Raw genomic sequence first — 16,245 nt, 5'->3', positions numbered from 1 at the left:
AGAGCAGACGAAGAGCTGCATAATCAACCTACACCAACATTACTCCGGCCAGAGCAGAGGTGCGAACACCAATATCGAATCAAACCGAACGTAAAATCAAATCATAGAGGAACCGATCGGGGCTGGCTGTCTGGCTAGTTGCTTTCTTTCCAAGCACACAAAACGGGGAAGTTGCCAATTCCGTGAGCTGTCCGCATTACATTATTGGAAGGGAAAGGACCCGCTGGGTGGGAGGATGTGTGGTGGAGGTAATATATGTGTGGGCCATTTTCTAAACACTTGGCGGTCTCAAACAGGGAGCATCGAGTGGTGCCGGTGGGAGAAAATTGAATGCTGAATGACAAGGTTAATACTTATTCGGGATGCAAGCGACATGTTTGTTTATCAACAGGGCGGTGCGCAAAAAATATCATGCTGAAACGAATGAAGTTCGAAATAGTTTTAATAATATTAAACTTTACCTACGTCCTTAGGATATTTATTATCAAAATGACATCAATGTTGAACAAATTGGTCATAATTTTAAACGAAAACGATTTATTATGTTTGTTTTCTTTCTCCAATTTAAACAATATTTTTGAAGTTATTTTACTTTTCGTTCGCGTTAATATTAACTAATATTAATTCGTACTCCTTCTCTTCTATTGTTTTACTGCTCTTTAGATTAGTTTGGATTTGATTTGGGTCATTGGATGTTGTTGTCATAGACTAGTACACTAGTAGAGTTGCTTAAGAGAAAGTCTCAAGCTCATTGGGCTTAATATGTACCTGATTTTGAATAAAATAATTTGATAAAATCGTTATCGTCAAATTTTGTAATTGTTCAAAACATTTTGCGCCACACTGTACCGTCGAGTGTAGACATTAATTAATTATCCATCGTTTGAATCCTGCGAGACCGAGAGTGTTTTGAAATCTAAGTGTTAAATTGTCAATAGAAAAATTGTTGGAACATGGCACTTAGGAACCCAAATTCTCAATAGTTTTTGAATGCAGGGATAAGATCGAAAACTAATTCAAGATCCTTAGATATGAACGACGTAATAGTCGAATTGGCCGAGTAAAAGTGCTTTTTCGATATGGCAGATGCGCCACTGTGGTTCAAGAATTCTACTCGCTTTTACAAACCTGCTGTGCACACTTATTGGTGGTGCGATATTGCTATTGCTGACCGATCCCATCCGAACTGGCCAACACTGCATATTGTTAGTCACAAACTGATGATCGGTGAGGGAGAGATGGACAATATGCCCTAGCTAAGAAAATGCAGTTTTATTCTTTCAATTTTAACAATGTTCGTAAGTATGTGTTTCTAATACCATCTCTGAATTTCAGTAAATCCTAATAATAATAAAAATGTACGTACATTGTTCGAAAAAGGTGTGATGATCTGTTGTCAGAAAACTCATGCAGGTAAACGCCTTGAAAATCAACCCTTCTGGAATCCAAAACAAAATTCACTCGCGTGATCCCTTGAAACACCACTCAATAGAGAAGCATCGCACAACTGTAATTTTTATTATTTCACAAATAATGCGAGACAGCAAAGCTGAAATAGAAGGATGATAGTTGTGCGTTGCTTCTTTATTGAGTGGTGTGTCCTTGAAAATGCGAGTAGATTTAAATTTGGATTCCGGGATGCTTGTCCTTAAGCTGTCACTGGGTGGCTGTGATTGTCTGTCGTCGCGGTTCAGTCGCAATATCGCTCCATGCAGTGTTCTGAACTCTATTCATTCATTAAATTTTCCGCTTATTCTGACCTCAACAATAATGCCGTCTTCAATATATCGTACTAGACTCGACTACCAACTCAGCTTAAGTACGAGACATCAAAAATTACCTAAAGACATTCGACTAAACAAGGCTTGAACATAATTTTATAAGAACTGGAAATATATCTATGGACAACATGACGATCTCTACAAAAGGACTAATGAAGCTGGAAACTCTTGATACCCACTGTAAAGTGGGTCTGGGTTATTTGGCATAACGGACATTTGGCATTATTTTGAACTGCAGCAAAAGTGTGTAAAAGAGAAAGGCTTATATGATTTCCACATAGATGAAGTAGATCGAAAACATGTTCTGATAAATATTAACTGAGGATAGAAATTGTTCGAAAGAATGGACAAACGAAACGACAAGATTGCTGCCGAAAAAGGGATGACATCCACCATTGACTTATTTTGAGCAAACTGCTACTTTAAAAGAAGAAATAACAATTCCCGTCGCCTGATTGCTGAAGTCGATACGCTTATTTGAAGGTAAAAGTGAGATGACAAATTTATTTTTGCCACTGTACAACATGCAATGTATATGTCTTCACGAGAGTTGTAGCAAAAGTTTTCCTAAAAAAAAAATTGTCGAAGACACCAAGTTCGTAATTTAATTACTGTTGGAGATTTATTGCTTTTTATGCCAACAAGCTTTGAACATGTTTGACGTACATATAAGCATACAAGCATATGGAGACGCATGGTGCATTGGTTCAGCAATGCAAAGCAATGCAGCAATGCGTATGAGATTGACTGCCACAATTTGCCCGTTGTCAAGTTGCAGTTAGGAGAATTGATAATATCAACATTTCAAGAAAGTGGTGATATTTCGTTGCCGGAAAACTCATGAGGCAAAACGCCTTCCAGCTGGCAGCTCTTTGGGAACAACGCACCAGACGTCGGCCAATCAGAATTCTGCTACAGACAGTGCGTGAAGACGCCTAGTACAATGTAATTACCAAATTATTACCGATCTAAACACATTTAAGATTAGAATTAATGTTATGTATCACACATAGCTGAGTCCAAGTTTTAAATCATGAGGCACTTTCAGCGGAAAACGTCAATATAAACAAGACAAATAATGTTTTTTTTTTATTGTCCATCAGTGTTGTCCTACACTCAGTGCAAAAAGTTCTGCCCTTTTATTTTACTCCATCTAAACAATTTTATAGTTTTAACTAAGTAAGTTCAACTAATAGAAAGATATTTGAATTTTCTAAATGTCATGACAAACTGTCAAAAAATACACTCCAGAGCCACAGGAGCGCCCGCGCTGAAAATACACTGGAGTGTATTTTCAGTGCACGCGCTCCTGTGGCTCTAGCGTGCATTTTTTTGACAATATGTCATGACATTTAGAAAATTCAAATATCCCTCTATTAGTTGAACTTACTTAGTTAAAACTATGAAATAGTTTAGATGGAGTAAAATTAAAGAGCAGATTTTTTTCCTGAGTGTAGGACAACACTACTGCCCATAGTAAGCACTCCCAGTGCCAGACAAGTGAAAGGAGTCGATGCAGTAGTATTCTGACTATGTCATCCTACGACTTGAATATTCGTGTGATGTTTTTCAAAATTCGAACTGTAGTAGTGAGGTGAAGTTTAATACCGTGTATAATCAAAATTCGGACACACTCAAACTTCGGACGCTTGAATTCGTATGGGAAATTTTCTGAAATATTTCATCGAAATGTTTCGTCAAGCTGGAACGGAAGGACTAATAGTTTTTGCTTGTTTTAGTATAGTTACATTTTAATAAGACATTTTAATAATTTGTAGCATCTCCCTCCGACGCGCGCTCGTGATTCTGCTACGGACGCCAGGCAACTTTATGGCGTCTCCAAGCGGTTAATTTGCACTTTGAAAAAAGTTCGCCTCGCCTCAATCTTCCTTTGTATAGAATAGAGGCCCTGAAAAGAACCGATTTTCCAATATCTCATATGTATTTGGAATAAAATTTGCTCAGCAACTCCGCCGATGCTTAGAGATGTCGTAAAATCTCGATTAATCGATTAGTAACTAATCGATTACTCTCGATTCTTGACGATTATTGAATCGATTCATCGTTGAGTAGTAATCGAATCAAAATTAATCGATTATCATAACGATGAGTCGATTAATTGAAGTAATCGAAATCTAATAGTTGTCGTAAAATCCCGATGAATCGATTACTCTCGAATCTTGTCGATTATTGAATCGATTAATCGTTGGGAAGTAATCGATTTAAAAATTAATCGATTATCACAACAAATAATTGATTAATCGAAGTAATCTATTAATTTGCGACATCTCCACCGATGCTGGGACCGCTCTCCGCGATATTTCAAATTAAATGCCACGCGCGCGGGGAAAGCAGTTTTCTTATAATCAATAAAGATGGCTCATTAGTCCCGCCTCTTCGTTGTCCGGTATGACTGCAAATATTGTGTACCCGTCTCACACTTACTAAAGGGGCGTGGCTACAGGTTTAACTTTATTGATTACAAGAAAGCAGCTCTTCCGCGCGCGCGAGCCATTTCGTTCGAGATGTCGCGAAAAGCAGATCGTAGTCCCACCATCGGCTTCGGCGGAGCTGCTACCGGAAATTTCATTCTCATCGATGGTGTGGTTCATGCGGTTGTTCGCGCTCAGATTAAATTTTCTTGTCTGAAGTACTAATGATTGGCTGACATCAGAGAAAGTTGCTCTTAAGTCACAACTTGAGGCGAGATGAATTTTGTTCAAAGTAAAACTTAATTGCTTGGTGATGGCAGATTGTTTTCCATCGGTAGCAGAATCACAAGCGCGCGTTATAAAAAGACGCTGCCGAAAACTATTCGCGTGGATAGCAGTAACAGTCAAGTGAAATTTCCCATCAAGATTATAATTCTAGTAGGTAGCTCGCTACTTATACCAAACAATTATGCTTTGTTCTATGAAAAAAATTCGTTCTATATCAACTTTCTCAATCACTTATCAATCACTGAATCATTGTTTAAAATTAAATCCACAGCAAGAAGAGTAGTTAAGTGCTACACAAACATCATATAATTGAGCTCAGAATCACGCTAGAATATTTCACTGAAAAATTTTCTAGTTCCTAGCGGTTGCACTATAGACAAATTATTTCAACTTAACCTTTTTCCCAAACATAATGGTGGTTCTGAAAAGATCCGATTCATTCCCAATTATGTGCCTCACCAACAACTACTACTGGACTGCGCGACAGCCATCTGATGATTCGGCTCTACGCACGCCGTTAATTGCCAGATCCAAAAATGCTGCTTGTAACACGGATGTAAAGATGTACTGCTGTTGCCACGACCGCCACAACTATCGAACAAAAAATTTTCATCCGCACCACCACAGCCGTTGTCGCTAGGACCGCTTCTGGACGCCTTGGTCCGCTTTCCATGAAATCCAGAATGAAAATGACGCGCGCACGCGAAACACGGGGCTTTTTATACACAGGAAAAACGAAGCAGTGGATCAAAAAGCCGGTAACTTACTGCAATCTGATGTCCGTGTTGGGGATTTATGAACGGAATTGATAATTTCTGAATTTTTCACCCGATTTGGAAAGAAATAGCATTTTCAATAGTTTGCCGTTGATAATGAATAGTTTTAATACAATTAGCAAATTGGTGGAAAGTTTCCGAATCTATTAATAACAAAATCTCGAAAATCCGTCGAAAAGTAAAGTCGCCATTACCGTTTGAAATCTTACATGATTTCGTGACGGTTCTCAATTTGGAAATTTTCATTTTGCACCCTGTATCCGAGGCTTCCTTTTAGACGTAGTTAACGTCAAAATGCGCGAACAAAAAACACGTCCGTACGTGCTGCTGTCTCGAACTGGAATGGGCCACGCGCGCGCGGGAGAGCAGTTTTCTTATAATCAATAAAGATGGCTCATTAGTCCCGCCTATTTGTTGTCCGGTATGACTGCAAATATTGTGTAACCGTCACACACTCACCAAAGGGGCGTGGCTACAGGTTCAACTTTATTGATTACAAAAAAGCAGCTCTTCCGCGCGCGCGAGCCATTTCGTTCGAGATGTTGCGAAGAGCAGACCGTGGCACCACCTTCGGCATCGGCGGAGTTGCTACCGGAAGTTTTATTCCCGGCGATGGTGTGGGTCGCGCGGTCGTCGTCGTTAACATTAGCAGCGCTCAGATTAAATTTTCTTCTATGAAGTAGGGGGAATGACGGCTTTGGCAGGTTTTGTTCTATTGTCAGGGGGTTTTTGTTGGCCAAATTTTATGAAATTTGGCTACAATATTCTTTGATATGCAAAGAATGTTTAGGCCAAATTTGAGCATAATTAGTTACAGAAAACCCCCTGACAATAATAGAACAAAACCTGCCAAATCCGTAATTTCCCCTACTAACGATTGGCTACCATCAATGAAAGTAACTCTTAAGTCACAACTTGAGGCGAGATGAATTTTGATCAAAGTAAAACTTAATTGCTTGGTGATGGCAGATTGTTTTCCGTCGGTAGTAGAATCACGAGATCACGATTCAGAGAAAGACATTATTTTAGTAGATAGCCATCCATGCGAATACATTTTTGCAGCTTCTCCGTTTGACGCGCGCTCGTGATTCTACATACATACAGAAAACATACGATGATTCAACCCATCCATGAGTTTTTAGGTGCTGAAATGCCACGCGCGCGCGGAAGAGCAGTTTTCTTATAATCAATAAAGATGGCTCATTAGTCCCGCCTCTTTGTTGTCCGGTATGACTGCAAATATTGTGTAACCGTCACACACCCCCCAAAGGGGCGTGGCTACAGGTTCAACTTTATTGATTACAAGAAAGCAGCTCTTCCGCGCGCGCGAGCCATTTCGTTCGAAATGTCGCGGAGAGCAGACGAGCAGACCGTGGTACCACCTTCGGCATCGGCGGAGCTCCTACCGGAAATTTTATTCCCGGCGATGGTGTGGGTCACGCGGTCGTCGTCATCAACATTAGCAGCGTTCAGATTAAATTTTCTTGTCCGAAAAAGGGGGAATGACGGCTTTGGCAGGTTTTGTTCTATTATTGTCAGGGGGTTTTTGTTGACCAAATTTTATGAAATTTGGCCACAATATTCATTGATATGCTATGATATGATATGATATTTGAAATGAGGTACTAACGATCAGCTACCATCAATGAAAGTGGCTCAATAAGGTGACTCGGGGAGGTCTCTTTCTAACATTGTCACCTCGTAATTTTGGAGTGGCGTATTTCGGTTTTCAGTTGTTTGATGTAACTGTAAATGTATCAGCATGTAGATTGCGAGTAAGCACGCGCCGGTGATACTTTTTCAAAATCATATTTGTTGTAGAAAAAAATTAAGCATTAATGATAATCAATAGTATCAATAGGGGCCCTCCTTAGCCGTGCGGTAAGATACGCGGCTACAAAGCAAGACCATGCTGAGGGTGGCTGGGTTCGATTCCCGGTGCCGGTCTAAGCAATTTTCGGATTGGAAATTGTCTCGACTTCCCTGGGCATAAAAGTATCATCGTGTTAGCCTCATGATATACGAATGCAAAAATGGTAACTTGGCCTAGAAACCTCGCAGTTAATAACTGCTTAATTAACACTAAGCTGCGAGGCGGCTCTGTCCCAGTGTGGGGATGTCATGCCAATAAGAAGAAGAAGTATCAATAGAATTGGCAAATTGCTGAAAGGTTTCCGAATCGATTGATAAGCAAATGTCGAAAATAAGATAAAGACGCTATTAGCGCTTGAAATCTATCCTAATTTTTGTGACAGTCTCGAATTTGGAAATTTCCGTTTTAAACCCTGTATCTGAGTCTTCCCCTTAGACGTAGTTTACGTCAAAAAATCTGTAGCAAGCATCAATACTGACGCCATACAATTTTCTTCAGTCATAATGCGAATCAATTGTTTGCATGGTCTTCTTCCGATACTTGCTTGGGATTCAACTACCGACGTTAGCGTTGCGCTTTGAATAAAGTTCATCTCGGAACCGATTTCTTTTTCAATCATCAACAGGAAAAATACAAAATTAGAGTCTCGCGGGAAAATTTCATGTTGTGCCGATAACATCCAAATCGTTCCAAACGCCACATTAGTGAATAAATTGCTGTAGCAATCTTCCGATGACAGCCTATGCTCGGACCGGCACTAATGCTATGATTCCGCTACCGATGCCAAACAATTATGCTTTGTTCTATGAAGAAAGTTCGCCTAATATCAACATTCTCAATCACTAAAATCATATAACTCCGAAATACGCTAGAAAATTTCACCGAAGAATTGCACTTGCACTTTAGGAAAATTATTTCAACTTAACCTTCCTCCCAAATATGATGATGGTCCTGAAAAGAACCGATTGATTGCCACTTATGCGCCTTATTAACAGCAGCCACTGGGCTGCGCGACTGCCATCCGATGATTCGACTCAACGAACGCCGTCGATTGCCAGAACTGCCGAAGATGAGACACGGATGAAAATGATGTGCTGCTGCTTCCACGACCGCCACCACCACCGACCGAAAAAATTTCATCCGCTGAGACAGCCGTTGTCACTGGGACCGCTTCTGGACGCCCTGGTCCGCTCGCCGTGACATCCAGAATGAAAATGACGCGCGCACGCGAAACACGGGGCTTTTTATACACAGGCAGTGGATCAAAAGGCCCGTACCTTACTGCAATCTGATGTCCGTGTTGGGGATTTATGAACGGAATTGAATTTTTCACCCGGTTTGGAAAGAAACAACATTTTCAATAGTTTAACGTTGATAATCAATAGTATCAATATAATTGGCAAATTGCTGGAGAGTTTCTGAATCGATTGATAAGCAAATGTCGAAAATCCATCGAAAGATAAAGACGCTATTAGCGTTTGAAATCTATCCTAATTTCGTGACGGTCTCGAATTTGGAAATTTCGGTTTTACACCCTGTATCTGAGTCTTCCCCTTAGACGTAGTTTACGTCAAAATACGCCTAATAGGGTTTTGACGTTTTTCGGAGAACATTATTTTGGAAAATGTGACTGGTGTTCCCCAATCCGTAATTTAACTCACGGTGCGATTTTGCTGATTCGCGGATTCGGGTACATTTTTTAAGTGTAGGATTTTATGTAGGAAAAGTTGTCTATTATTTTTGTATAAGAATTTTGCAATATTGTTAAACCCGAAATCTTATAAATTGTTTGTACGATTTTTACCCAGAATATGAAAAAAGTTGGCGGACCCTCCGTAGCCTAGCGGTAAGACACGCGGCTAAAAAGCAAGACCATGCTGAGGGTGGCTGGGTTCGATTTCCGATGCCGGTCTAGGCAATTTTCGGTTTGGAAATTGTCTCGACTTCCCTAGGCATAAAAGTATCATCGTGTTAATCTCATAATATACGAATGCAAAAATGGTAACTTGGCTTAGAAACCTCGCGGTAAATAACTGTGGAAGTGCTGTATGAACACTAAGCAGCAAGGCGGCAATGTCTCTGTGGGGGTTGTAATGCCAATGAGAAGAAGAAGAAGCATTTAACTATTGTAAACAAGCTGTTTCTTCATCAATAATGTCACTTATAACTCGAAAATCATGAACAATATAATCATTTCATCGAGTTGTCATCATTATTTGCACAGATCTATTAGAACTTAGGGAATGACGGCTTTGACAGGTTTTGTTCTATTATTATCAGGGGGTTTTCTATAACCAATTATGCTCAAGCTTGGCATTATTTGCATATCAAAGAATATTGTGGCCAAATTTCATAAAATTTGGTCAACAAAAACCCCCCTGACAATAATAGAACAAAACCTGCCAAAGCTGTCATTACCCCTATTTAGAAATTTACAATCCAAGAAAAAGCAACATTCCCAACTTGACAGCTTGTAATGTGACAGATGACCATGAGCCCGCTACATTTTCATTTGGTCTCTTGAAAATATAAATATAGTTTAATGCACTTTCATGAAATAAAAATCCGTGAAAATTTGGGGGAATTCTTTTCATTGTTTATGTTTTCTATGAATGCGGGAGTGAATAAAATGTAATTATCGTGACCTCTCTCAATGAAAATGAAAATCTCAGTACTGGTCTGGAGCTCGATTGTGAGAGATTTAGTTTGAAAAATGTATTGCAGGGCAACCACTTCTTTCGGTACCCTAAGCTACGAAGGTCCTGCGACGTTCTCCGTAGCTCAGCGGGTACCGATGAAACCAATTCCTAACATCAGACACAATTCAATCTCTTTTTAGATTTTCCACTTAGGTGCCTTTTGCACGGCATTCCCTTACTTGTGATTGGATGGGGAGTAATAAAATTCCCAATGATTTATCCGACCGAACGGATGCGCAGCTCTGTCCAAAAGTGTACTAATGATGTCAATGATAGGCAAATGTCGATGGTATCGGGGCCGGCCAGTGTTCAAGATTAATGTCTTCAATTATTCTTCTCCGGTGTGGGTTTGACCGAAAGATTTTACGGTGTTTATAATGAATTATAAAAGCGAATAATTTTAAATCTTAATTACCCCACAACTGGCTGTCGGTCAGACCGCTCGAACGCTTCGGTGTATAAATAAATATTTATTTTCATGCAATTCGGAAATAGATTCCCATTTGGCAATTGAGTGGTAGGGAATAATTGAGAAGTTCATAAATCGAAAATTTGTTTATGGTTCGTTAATTACGTACTTAAAACGGGCGGATCCTGTCTTGCGCAAATGTAATTGACGGAATTGAGAAGATGGTTTGACACGCTTGAACGAAAAATTAAGCCCAGTAGACTAATGGACAATTGTGAACGGTACGAGGGATGTTAATAGGTCGGGAATTGACCGCATCCATATGCCTACCAGACATCGCCAAGGACACGCCATTAATTCAACATCCGTCTATATAAAACAAATTATAACTGTATGAAATTTGTACTCGAATATATTTTTTTATAATTTCATCCATTGAATACAGGAACTTTATTTCTCCAATAAGGCCGTTACAAATATTTAATATCAATTATGTCCTATTCTGCCGTTATACGCAGAATTGTCCCATGTATATAAGGGAAGATCCATTAATTACGTAACGCAAGAATCGACCATTTTCAATCCCCCCTCTCCCCTATGTCACACTTTTTGTATGAATCATCTTTTTTTTTGTATGGACTGTCACACTTCACTCAACCCCCCTCCCCCTCTAAACGTTACGTAATTTATGGATGTTCCCTAAGAATCGCAGCAAACATGGGACAAATATGCGTATGACGGCAGTATTGGTTTCTAAAAAGTCAAGGGGGGGCGTATAATCTATACATATATCAAATGAGTTTGCACTATCTTTGAGGCACTTTAACTCACGAACGGATGGACCAATTTACGAGATTTTCTCACTAATCGATTCGTCTTATAAAAATATAGCGGGAATGTTGAAAAAATGGTCAAAATGCAAAGTTTTCATGTATTTAGAACAAAGTTATCAAACTCGAACTGAAATCAATCTAGAGTGCGACGCTGCAAATAAATAAAGGAATGACAATTTGTTCGAAAAAGACCAACCCGAGCGAGATTGGGCAGGTTAGACTAGTAGGAAATAAATGAAAAATAAAAACAAAAACTTCTCGAATTTCTTTTAAAAAAAACTGCAAATCCTCAAAATGTTCCGAATTTTTTTGTTGCCCCCTCAAATTATTATTTTTGGTCATAAAAATCAGAGCGTGGAGACATATTAAAAAAAAAAAAATTGTAACGGCCTTGAAAAACGTCAACTTTTATCACTGCAAAAAAAAATTGATCCAAGTGGCAAAAATATTTTTTTCATTACATCCATTTAACTGTTTTGGAGTAGAAAAGTGTAGTAGTGTATGTTATACATCTAACGAAGATGATTCGCAATAAAAACTATTCTTCACCCACATCACCCATGTTGAATGAATGAAGTTGTTGAATTTTCACAAGGAACGTTCTTTCTGTTATTTGCTGAGGCGATGATATTGATATTATTACACGTAACTTTGAGAAGAGTGGTTACAAAATCGTGATGAATGATGAGCTACTGATGAGCTCCAAAAGCAACACCAGCAACGAAATTTGGATCGTGTTTACTTTGGTTCTCGACAACGATCCGACGGGCACAAGAAGGCGAGGTGCGCAGTGGGCAAGGTGGACGGATCAGGTGGAAGATGACTTGCGGACCCTCCGTAGACTGCGTGGTTGGCGACGTGTAGCCATGGACCGAGCCGAATGAAGAAGACTCTTATATACCGCACAGGCCACTTCGGCCTTAGTCTGAATAAATAATAATAATTACTTTGGATTCCGCAGTAAACTACGATCGAATAGTGTTCGTCATCGTACAAAACAGATTATCAACAATACGTTTATAAGACCAGCAGGCTGCTACGAACACAATACACTGACAACCATCTTTTGTGGGATACATGAAGGAAGCCGGGAGCTAAATGGCTCACTAAAGAAAAGGAACTGAAGGGCTCAAGATGTTAGAAGAGCTAAGGAGCTCAAAATAGCTTAAGTAGGGCAGCATAAGGAATGCCAATCTACAAACGGTGCTAAAACACTAATAGCATACCCCTTGAAAAAGAGTCGAGATTCGAGCGAGGGGGATCCAGGAAGCGGCCTATAGATTCTAATATATGTAAACCAACATTTTTTTAGTACATTTAGGGCCCAGCAAGTTGTCGGCCGCGGCATTGAGGCCCTCTTCCAGCTAAATCAGGTCCTATGCTGAAGTAATACCGAAAGGGGGAATATTTGCTTGAGCCCAAGGTGTTTTTCGGTGGCTAGTTTCCGTTACGGAAAGTTCTATACCCAGTGCACAATGTGCGGAAGTTTGCCTGTATCAGCGCGTAAACAACCCTTTGTAACCAAAATGAAGGAAATAGATGAATCAAGAATTGCGTTAGCTCTTGGAGGAGTCATCCATCATTGACACTGTGAAAATCGGATGACTGCTCTGGGTCGAACACGTAGCCATCAGAGCGTCAAATAATAATCCGGTGAAAATGGTTCTCGATAGCGGTCCGACGATACGTGGAGGATGATTTGGGGACCCTGCGTGTTTGGTGACGTGCTGCAGTTGTGGACTGAGTTGAATGGAGACAACTTTTATGTACTACAGAGGCCACTTCGGCCTTATTCTCAATCAATTACATAGAGGATTCGTACTTTTCGTTTCGATGAGACGAAATCAAGCGATTTTCGGGTCGGAGGAGAATCTTTTTTCGGAGTTTGTAGTGAAAAACATCTTTCACCCACCCTTTTTTTTTTCTCTAGAGCGAACCTAGAAGATAAGTGAAATTCGTACCTACATGATGAATTTCTTTTTTCGTTTGATTTACGTGATTTACGCCCCACTCATTTTTCACGAAAACTTTCGGTAAGCAATTACAAAAAAATTATGACCGCAACGGGATTCGAACACATCGACTGTATGTAGGGATTAGGTTTGTTGTTCCATATAGGCTACTCTTTTTGCAATTGGTGATGGCATGAAAAGGAAGAAAGGAGTGAGAAAACGAGCAAATCAACTGTTCACGGTAATGAGGGAGTAATGAGGGAGAAATAGTTATCTCTCATCACATCTTTTTTCTTTTCCTGCAAACCGATTCCTCGGCGAACATCAGCGTGTGGAATTATTCTCTGCTCGTGCATTTGTCATACCACTCCTCCCCCTGAACTATCCACGTAGTATATGAACAGTCCCTAATCACAGTTTATAAATTTGTGATTGTCAAATTTGTATCATTCATTATATATAAACCAATGTATCGAAACCCAAAGCTGAGGGTTACTACTCCTGGCCACACTCATCTTCACCGTAACTTGAGAGAAGAAGGAAGTGTTGTTGTAGTACTGACTTAATGAGAGGCCCCCGACTCATTGACACCCTCATAAGTACCACGGAGTTGGATTTTGGGGAAGTTGGGTTGCGTCAGAATTTGCCTGTAGATAACAATGGGACCATGGTAGATCTTACATCATAACACACCACGCAAAGGTGTCAGCGTTACATGGAGGACAAACTAAAAGGACCTCAAGCCGCCATTAGCGAATGCAATATGTTAAAAAGATAGTAACTCAAATATAGCATAACAGAAATGCATCAATACGCTTGTAATTAATAACAATATTTGGCATTGGATTATAGAAAAAGCGTTTCAAGTCGACATCGCACTAAAAATATTTCTTCTGCTTCCTCAAATCATTGAAAGTGTAAAAATAAATGTCGGATTCATTACTTCGAATATTTAAAAAAAATTAAAATTCATACATTTTACGAAGTTTTTTACCAAGTCTTTATTGTAAAGACTTTTTACTTTTTTAAGAGATGTCAAATTTTCAGGTTTGTTGAAGTACACTGGATTTTGTTTTTACGCGATTTATATTTTCTCAATTTTGCACTCATCCTAAATGTTAAACGCATGTCAATTATCATGTGATTTTTCTTTGATTTATCCTGGATTTTTTAAACATGTTGCGAAGAGTTTGGTCGTAAATTGAAGTCACACGATCAAAAACACGAGCGAAAAAAAATCGTGTAAAAACAAAATCCTGTGTACTTGAAACCGATGCAATTTCAGAAGATCGTTTGATACGCACTGAAAATGCAGTTCGATGCTTACTTTTCATGTGAACACCTTTTAATACCATCAATAACGTAAGTTAGAAGATTCGTAAATAAAAGCTCATTGGCTGTTAACTATCTTCACATTCACTAAAGTACCCAATCGCCACAACGTATTCAACCATTTTCAATTTTATTTACAGTGCCAAACTTCCGACCTTGACCAGCCACGAACACAATCAATAGGATCATCTCACTGTCACGATTTTAAATTTATATCTGCCTTCACGATTTGCTGTCAAATCTATCGAATGACAGAACATTCCTTTTTGCATAACTCACAATCGACCGTGATCGTGAAAATGATTCACATAGTTTAGATGAGCAAATAATTTCGTTGCTCGTCCACGGCCAGGATGACAGTTATCGAATTTGAATCATGCATTTATTTATGGATCAGCTTTGCACCTGAATGCCGATTAAACAAACACGTTCTAAAGGTGAACATTCATATTTTCGAACATGATGTCAGAGATGGTTTTGAGCCTGGGTGGATGAATGGCTTAATGGAAGATTTATGGGACACTCGACGATTCTTATTTTCCCAACAATTTCGATAGATAGGATGGTCGTGTTACAGTAGCTATAGTTTCCTCATTCCTGGTTGTTTGCCGTTGAAGTTTTCCTTAGGCAATGCTCCACTTTACAGAAATTGAATAATTAATTCAAACGGCTTGTGGGTCGAGATGATTGATTGCAGTTTTCCAACCCGCTCGGCGATGGTTGGCAATTCTATAGAAATATTTCACTTTGCCGCTCCTCAGCAGGTTTTATTTATTGCACCTTATTTGAGTGCCACATGGAGAGGGCAAATAAACCACTGCAGGTGGCGTGGCGGAGGCGTACTGAAACCACTGTGGCTATTCAAAACAAACTCTTTCTTCTTGTGCAGTACGAACAGTAACTTTTTAGAGAAAAGTCCATTCAGTTTTCCATGTTTTCTTCACTGTTCAACTATTCATACAATTCAGTTCGATTCCTACTGAGACGTATGGCGTTGGAATGCGGTTTACTTCAAATACATGAAAAATTGATTCACATTATTCAAATTATCTCATTCTTCAAGAAATGTATATTCAACGAAGGTTTCAACCCCGAGTATGTATATGTGATAGAGAAGGCTTAAAAAGAAAAATTACCATAATTATTCACGGATTCGACACACGAAACGGATACCGACACTGAGCAACTGAGTATACAGCTTCAATTACACAAGGCGCTGTTCCCTCGCAAGGATACACGACTTAGTGGGCACGCCTTCTGGAGCCTTTTTCTGCCTCTGCGTTTCGCACTGCCAACCGACGTGGACGTGATGAGTTAATTAACCGAGAGCCGTTCAATAACTAACTAAAGCGAAAATATCATTCAACATCATTTATATTTAAAAACTCCTCCACACAATGTGAAGATGGATAAGATGCAACGGACGATGGAGGCGGAGGGTTGCCCAGAGCTGCTGCGAAAACCGCATTTGGATAACGGCGAGTGGACCTGCGGGGCCAACTTCGCCACATACTTTTCCACCCGTGTCGTGGGAGGTGTGGTGTTCACCAAATGGCTATAAGTAGCTCTAGAAATCGTGTATATTTTACTTTTGGAAAATGAGAGACTTCGTTCGTCTCATCTTTTTTGAGGATGCTTTGCCAGGCCAGTGGACTTGCCGGCGGTTCGGTCGATGCCGATACATCGGAATGGGGGAGGCAACCGAGGACACAGATAACGCGTTTGTCTGATTCAAGGTATCTGTGAGTAGGGTAGGATAGCAGATTGTGATTTTACCTTCGAGAAAAAACTAATGTAAAAATTGGCAGACAGTTATCAATGTGATGCAAGACAATAACAACGTTATAAGGAATTTCCCCTTCATTCCAAT

At 39.7% G+C, this 16,245-nt stretch overlaps 1 protein-coding gene across 1 annotated transcript in view; it reads right to left on the bottom strand.

Moving 5' to 3' along the window:
- Positions 1–15,717, bottom strand: part of LOC134213297 (troponin C) — a 38,375-nt gene extending 22,658 nt beyond the window's left edge. Inside the window, exon 1 of the mRNA XM_062692239.1 lies at positions 15,512–15,717. Coding sequence (XP_062548223.1) covers positions 15,512–15,514 — 3 coding nt within the window. The 5' untranslated portion in view covers positions 15,515–15,717. The remainder of the gene's footprint in view (positions 1–15,511) is intronic.
- Between the last annotated feature and the right edge of the window lie 528 nt (positions 15,718–16,245).

Source organism: Armigeres subalbatus, chromosome 2, assembly GCF_024139115.2.
Source record: "Armigeres subalbatus isolate Guangzhou_Male chromosome 2, GZ_Asu_2, whole genome shotgun sequence".
In the NCBI taxonomy this organism is placed as follows: Eukaryota; Metazoa; Arthropoda; class Insecta; order Diptera; family Culicidae; genus Armigeres; species Armigeres subalbatus.
This window is presented reverse-complemented; position numbering and strand designations above follow the sequence as displayed.